Source organism: Camelina sativa, chromosome 15 (genome assembly GCF_000633955.1).
Source record: "Camelina sativa cultivar DH55 chromosome 15, Cs, whole genome shotgun sequence".
Lineage (NCBI taxonomy): Eukaryota > Viridiplantae > Streptophyta > Magnoliopsida > Brassicales > Brassicaceae > Camelina > Camelina sativa.
Window position 1 is genome coordinate 20,912,266 of NC_025699.1, and position 7,821 is coordinate 20,920,086.

General features: G+C 46.7%; 1 protein-coding gene across 1 annotated transcript; it reads left to right on the top strand.

The window, feature by feature from the left end:
- On the top strand, positions 954-1,889 carry LOC109129135. Its single transcript, XM_019236778.1, has 2 exons — positions 954-1,215; positions 1,360-1,889. Exons 1-2 carry the CDS (start codon positions 954-956, stop codon positions 1,887-1,889), a joined length of 792 nt encoding a protein of 263 aa, XP_019092323.1.

The window sequence follows — 7,821 nt, forward strand, 5'->3', positions numbered from 1 at the left end:
ATGGAAAACTGAGGAAGCACCGAATACTGCTGCGGTGAATCTTGAGCAAGTGGGGGCGAGGACCGGGACGGAAACCGGAGGGCATGGAACCTAGGGAGTCAGTACGAGAGCGATACCAGTAGGGGGTACGGGCGCTAATGCGACTGCGAACGTGGGGATGGGGCAAGTATTGGAGACTTTGGTCCAAATACTGAACCAAATGACACCACCTCAGGCCGCAAACCCACCTGTACCTAATGTGGTGCCAGTGGTGGCAGCTCCTTCGTACCTGACTATCATGGACCACATGCTTAAGTTGGGTACGTAGTATTTTAGTGGAGGAGCGAATCCGACCGAGGCTGACCAATGGAAGAGTCGCCCCGAGAGGAATTTTGACTCGGTGCGTTGTCCGATGGAGTATCAGAAGGACATCGCTACCCACTACCTGTCCGGGGAAGCCCATGCGTGGTGGACAGGCAAGGCAAACCATATGGTCAACCGAATTGTTCATGGGAGACTTTTCGCGGGTTGTTTCTTGCGAAATATTTTCCGCAAGAAGCTATCGACCGTCTTGAGTCGGAATTTTTAGATTTGAGACAAGGGAACCGGACCATGCGAGAGTATGAGACCGAGTTCAGCCGACTCAGGAGATACGGTGGAAATGAGATGGGGGATGAGCAAATTCAGATTCGTCGGTTCTTGAGGGGCATGAAGTGGATGTCCGCAACCGGTGTATGATTTGGAATTTCGGGAGTCTGGCTGAGCTGGTGGAAAATGCGGCCATGTTGGAGGACAGACTGGTTGAGGAGGCTCAGTAGCATCCTGGAGGAATCATGGTGCAACAGGCGCCGGTGGGGAAATCTGAACCGGGAAATGGGAGTAAGTAGACTGGGAGTTGGAAGCCTACGGGTAAGGGCAGTGTGCGCTTGTTTCCGACTTGCCGTAAGAGACACTCGGGTCAGTGCCGACAGTCGATGGGCACTTGTCTCAATTGCGGTGAGAAGGGTCACATGGCAAGCAGCTGTCCGAAGAAGGGGAGCGACACACGAGTGTGCTACCAATGTGGAAAACCGGGTCACATTCAGCCAGATTGTCCGCAGTTGGGAACGCAAGGGCAGAAACGGGCCAGCGAGGTGCTGCCGTTGCCACCACCGCTGAAACGGCCGGCGATTACGCCTAGGGTGTATTCGATTGCGTACGGGCAGGTGGAAGCAAGCACTTCACAGCAGATCACTGGTAAGTTGGATACTCACCTTAGTGAATTTCTTGCGTGAATATTGTGTGTGTGTTCGTGTGTTTGTTTGTGTGTGGATAGGTTCTTAGCAAGTAGAATTATGTAGGGACTTTACTCATGGGCTACGCATTGTTTTGTGAGTCCAGATATGATTGGTAAAGGTGGTTTCCGGAAGGAACCCGGAGATCATTTTGGTTTAGTACAAGCAGCGGGCGGTCATGTGATGTTTACGTATGGAGTGGTACGTAACATCTCAGTCATGGTATGCGGCATGGATTTACCGGCAGACTTAGTCAAATGTCGAGTAAAGGCACACGACGTGATATTGGGTATGGATTGGCTAAGTAAACACCGAGCTCACTTGGACTGCTACCGCGGGCGAGTATTGTTTGAAACTGCGAAGGAAATGGTAGTATATCAGGGCATCAGGCCATTGCCGGGGAACTTGTTAGTCTCACCGACGCAGGCCGAGCAGTTAATCAGTAATGGGTACGAAGCTTACTTGGCTTCGATCATGATAGAGGAAGTAGGCACGGGTGCAGAATTATCAGAGATACTAGTGGTATGGGAGTTTGAAAGCGTGTTCGGACCTTTGTCCGAGTTACCACCATCATGGTCAGATCCGTTCACTATCGAGTTGGAACCTGGTACGGCTCCGATATCGAAAGCTCCGTAACGCATGACACCGGTAGAGATGGCCGAGTTAAAGAAACAGTTGGGAGAAGGGATTCGTAAGACCGAGTAGCTCACCATGGGGTGCACCTGTACTCTTTGTAAAGAAGAAGGACGGTACCTTTCGACTTTGCATCGATTACCGAGGACTGAATAAGGTTACGGTGAAGAATCGGTATCCTTTACCGAGGATCGACGAGTTGTTAGATCAACTTCGAGGAGCCATATATTTCTCGAAGATTGATTTGGCTTCGGGATATCAATAAATCCCTATAGAGGAGTCGGACATTTGGAAAACAGCCTTTAGGACAAGGTACAAACATTACGAGTTTGTGGTCATGCCGTTTGGGTTAACGAACGCCCCAGCAGCATTCATGAAGCTCATGAATAATGTTTTCCGAGAGCACCTGGACGAGTTTGTGATTGTGTTCATAGACGACATTTTGGTTTACTCGAAGAGTAAAGAGGAGATAGTGCTAGAGAAGTTGAAGGAGCAGAAGCTTTTCGCCAAACTAAGCAAGTGTAGCTTTTGAAAGCGCGAGATTGGGATCTTAGCACATGTAGTATCGGATAAAGGAGTGTCCGTGGATCAGGAGAAGATTCGATCCATAGCAGAGTGGCCTAGACCGTGGAACGCCTCAGAGATTAGAAGCTTCCTAGGACTGGCCGGATACTATCGACGGTTTGTGAAAGGGTTCGCAAGCATGGCGCAGCCGCTGACCAAGCTAACGAGAAAAGACGAACTGTATGTGTGGTCGGCTGAATGCGAGAAGAGTTTCTCAAGACTTAAGGATATGCTGACTAGTGCACCTGTGTTAGCACAACCAGATCCGGACGAGCCGTACGTAGTGTACACGGACGCGTCGGGCCGAGGTTTGGGATGTGTACTTATGCAGAATGGGAAGGTGATAGCTTATGCTTCTAGACAATTGAGGAAGCATGAAGCGAATTACCCAACTCATGATCTAGAGATGGCAGCCGTAGTATTCACACTAAAGATTTGGAGGTCCTACCTGTATGGTGGGAAGGTGCAAATATACACGGATCACAAGAGCCTACAGTACATCTTTACTCAGTCAGAGCTGAACCTACGCCAGCGGAAATATATGGAACTAGTCGCAGACTACGACTTAGAGATGAGTTACCATCCGGGTAAAGCTAACCTAGTAGCGGACGCCTTGAGTAGGAGAGGGTCGGCTATCAGTGCGGAGAAAGAAGTTGAGAACTTAGTTGGTATGATCAGAACAGTGCGGTTGAATGCATTGACAGAACAGTTGAAACCGTTAGGCCTTGGGGCCGCGAACCAGGCAGATTTGCTAACACAGGTACGGTTAGCACAGGAGAAAGCAGAACTGATACGATTGTCCAAGGTGGACGGAACCGAGTATGAGACAGCGAATAACGGTACTATTTTGGTTAGGGGACGAGTGTGCGTTCCTTCGGATAGAGATCTTCGTGCTGAAATCCTTAGGGAGGCGCATCAGTCACAGTTGGCGATCCACCCTGGATCCACCAAAATGTACCAAGACTTGAAGAGATACTACCATTGGTCGGGCATGAAGAGAGAAGTAGCAGAATGTGTCGCAGCTTGTCCGACATGTCAGAAAGTTAAAGCGGAAAATCAGGTCCCAGGCGGTTTGCTGCAAAATTTACCGATACCCGAGTGGAAATGGGACATGATAACCATGGACTTCGTTAAGAGTTTGCCACCGTGTGATAAGAAGGATGCTATATGGTTCGTCGTTGATCGACTGACCAAGTCGGCGCACTTCTTGGCCATCAATAAAAAGGACGGGGCCGAGAAATTGGCCGAGGTGTACGTACAAGAGATAGTACGGTTGCATGGTGTTCCGGCGAGCATAGTATCAGACAGAGACTCGAAGTTTACCTCAGGAATACATAAGGCCTTGCAAAACCGGTTTGGGACACGAATGGATATGAGTACGGCCAACCATCCGCAAACGGACGGGCAGTCCGAGCGTACCATACTGACATTGGAGGATCTTTTGCGAGCCAGCGTGCTAGTTTGGAATGAAAATTGGGTTAGGCGTCTACCGTTAGCGTAATTCACCTAGCTACCACGCGAGCATAGGCATGTCACCGTACGAGGCTTTATACGGTCGACCTTGCAGAACACCCTTGTGCTGGACACAAGTAGGGGAGCGAAGTGTTTACGGTCGAGATTTTGTGGACGAAACGACCGAGAAGATCCAAAATCTTGATGCTGGAGATGAAGGAAGCTCAAGATAGATAGAAAAGTTATGCGGATAAGTGCCGAAGGGAGTTGGAGTTTCAGGTTGGAGATATGGTTTATCTCAAAACCGTGACTTATAAGGGTAAGGATCGGGTAGCACTGAACACTAAGTTGACGCCTAGATACATGGGACCATACTGAATCCTGGAAAGGATTGGTCCGATGGCCTACAAGTTGGAGTTACCTCCGGCTATGTCAGCTTTTCATCCAGTGTTTCACGTGTCGATGCTAAGGAAGTGCATCACGGGACGGGAGAATGTGATCTCCGAACCCCCTCCTGACCTACACTTGAATATGACCATCATCGGTCGGCCAGTTCGGATAACTGGTACAAAGATGAGAGGTCCGCATAAGAACAAGAAGACGAAGTTAATTCAAGTCGTATGGGATTGTGAGGGGATAGAAGAGACGACTTGGGAACCATAAGAAGTTATGAAAGTGAACTTCAATAAGTGGTTCGATAAGAGAGAGATTCCTCGTAAGGAGAGCAAAGATTCGAGGACTTATCAGTCCTAAGCCCTGTTTTAGAAATCGCTAGGCGCTAGTCGGGCGGTTGGGTGGGCCTAGCGACTAGCGAGAAAATCGGAGATTAAACGGGGATTAATCGGAGACTAGTTTTAGGGTTTTCTCCATTTTATGTATATATCTTAGTTTTTTAGATATAAATTACATAAACTAGAGTTAGTCTAGTGGTTCTGACTGTTGATATGACTTAAAAGGTCTTGAGTTCGAGTCCAAGATACATAGTTTCGGTTGGTTTTTTATTTTAAGTCTTAATAGAGGGTATAAAGGTCATTTTACTATCGTCTTCTTCCTTGTTTCTCTACAACCCTAGCTGGTGGCCGAATTTTTTCCTTCATTTTGTTCACTTTTCTCTTTCTTTTTCTTTAAAATTTTACTTAAAATCAATAGATCTACTCAAATGCATTTGATTTCTTAAGTTTAAAGAGCAATTTTTTTTTTCAACTTCCAATTTTTCTTCCGATTAGAACAAAATCCCGGCGGCCGGGCACCGCCGAACGCCTTTCCGGCGAGGAATCGGCCGCCTTGACCGATTTTTAGAACAGGGGTCCTAAGTAGGGGAAGAATGTAACGACCCGGAACCTCGGTAGCAGATAGTCGAGAAATCTGAGTCGAGATAGTCAAGAAATCCGAGTCGAGATAGTCGAGAAATCCGAGTCGAGATAGTCGAGAAATCCGAGTCGAGATAGTCGAGAAATCCGAGTCGAGATAGTCGAGAAATCCGAGTCGAGATAGTCGAGAAATCCGAGTCGAGATAGTCGAGAAATCCGAGTCGAGATAGTCGAGAAATCCGAGTCGAGATAGTCGAGAAATCCGAGTCGAGATAGTCGAGAAATCCGAGTCGAGATAGTCGAGAAATCCGAGTCGAGATAGTCGAGAAATCCGAGTCGAGATAGTCGAGAAATCCGAGTCGAGATAGTCGAGAAATCCGAGTCGAGATAGTCGAGAAATCCGAGTCAAGATAGTCGAGAAATCCGAGTCGAGATAGTCGAGAACTCAAAGTTGAGAAAGTCGAGAACTCAGAGTCGAGAAAGTCAAGAACTCAGAGTCGAGAAAGTCGAGAAATGGGTATCAAGGATTGCCGAGAGTTGCCAATACTTGGTATCGAGAATTGCCGATAAAATGCGGTAGCCGGCGTCGACAGAATCTGACGATAGAATTCGATAAGTTATGGGGATTGGGCGATGGAAATGGAGAGTTCGAGACTACTGAAGTAGTGAACAGACGTTTGAACTGAGGAAATGGAATCCCAAGTTTACAGTGATCAGATCATTCAGGCTTGCAAGTTTCTGGATGAAAATTGGTTCGGACGAACAGGTTTGTAAATTGCCGAGAATTGGGATGGGAGGTTTCGGTACTTAGTCCGAGAGACAATCCGAGTAAAATAGGAATGGAAGTCCTAGTGATAGTGATAGTGATAGTATAGTGAAGTGATAGTGATAATGAAGTGATAGTGAAGTAGACTATCCGGAAATGGTTGTATCGGCGATCGATGGACCGGGCCGAGGGACGAGAGTGGATCGATTGGACGAAGGGCCGATAGAGGGTCTAAAGGACTCGGGAAAATCTCGCGGAGATTTAAGCCGACTCACGGGCAAGGAAACCCGAGAGAAATGGAAACTCGCGGTAATGGAAAGGTGATCGGATAAGGATGGATGCGAGAATTATGGGAAGTTATGGGCGGTGAGACTTATCGTTCTAAGGCAACTTAGGGCGGTTCGTGGATCCTATATAAGGGATAAAACCCTCAGAAATTTCTCTAGTTTCGCATAAGAATCCGAGAGCCGCCGCAAGAGAGAAAGAGGAGAGTTTCCATCGAGCTTACCCGAGAGAGAGAGAGAGAGATCCTACGTCCAAGTCGAGAAAGAAACGGTAAGTGTCCTTCCACCTTGATCCGTCGATGGTTATGGTTATGGTTATGGGATATATCTCGGATACTAATGGTATCGATCTGTCCGTGTAGAAGCGGGGATCAGATCCGAGCATAGAAACCGAGAGATCAACACCTTAGGTCGATACCGAAGGTGAGTGCATGACTGTGGCCGAGTTCCATGGTTGATTCTCTTGACCCGTGGTTTATTTAGTCTTGTTGATTGCTTGTCTTATGGTTATGGTTTCTATTCCAATATGAATGATGGTTGGTCTAAGAGATTTAGGCGACTATCCATGGTATTTGATTGACTTGCGTGACCTGATTGGAATATTCCCTGTGTTAGATTTAGATCGTTGAACTGAGCCTAGTGAGACAGGATGACCGCTCCACTAAGTAAACTTTGTTTACTTACGCCTCCTTTTATTGGACGCAGGAAAAGATAGGTCCGATGATCGAGAATTTAGTGGCTGACTAGCTCGTGTGACGAAGGCAAGGGAGGAGGAAGGATGGTGTGGCTTTCGGTAGAAATATTCATGGCGTTTATCTTTATTAGTCTTGTTATTTTCATGCATGAGACCTTTTTTATTTTAAGGCTGAATTGAACCTCTTTTACTTAATGAATTTGCAAGCTTTAAGTTATGTCACCTGTTGTTCATAATTGTCGTTGTACTTGTTAAATATGAGCATAGAGTTCGTCGGCGTTAGAAAATTTTTTATCGGCCTGTTAAGTCCAAGTATGGTTTCTAGGGTCGGGGTCTTACACGTAGCTTGAAAGCATCTTCAGAGATACCATTGATCTTAAGAGTCCCACAAAAACCATCAAACTGATCCAAGTGATTAAGGGTGTCCTCCATTGCCAAACCATGAAACTTTGATCCCTGCACCATGTTGATAAGACTGGCTTTGATCTCAAAGTGATTTTTCTCAACTGGTGGAGCTCTAATATCAGTGTGGTGTCCTTTGACATCTGGTGCATCATAAGCTCCAATGAAAGGGGCTTGTCTTGTTACATGGTTTGGAACTCTATCATCATTGGGTTGGTCATTTCCATTATGACCTGCAGCAGAAGGAGGTTTGTTGTCCATAGCTTGTCTTGCTAATCGCCAATTCTCTCGCTCCAAACGGTAGATGTCATCAACACGCTCAATCAAGTCTGCTTGGCCTTGAATTCTCAAGTTCATACACCTTGCAAAAGAGAATTCAAAAAACCAAAGTAAACAAAGTAAATAACAATGTAAAGCAAATGAATAGGCTCAAACAAAATTGAAATCCTAATGGTCAAATTAA

Excerpts from the sequence above, each read along its gene's own strand:
- LOC109129135 (XM_019236778.1), top strand. The coding sequence starts at position 954 with ATGGGCACTTGTCTCAATTGCGGTGAGAAGGGTCACATGGCAAGCAGC. Across the intron at positions 1,216-1,359 it reads CACTTCACAGCAGATCACTG|ATATGATTGGTAAAGGTGGT; the intron begins GTAAGTTGGATA and ends TTGTGAGTCCAG.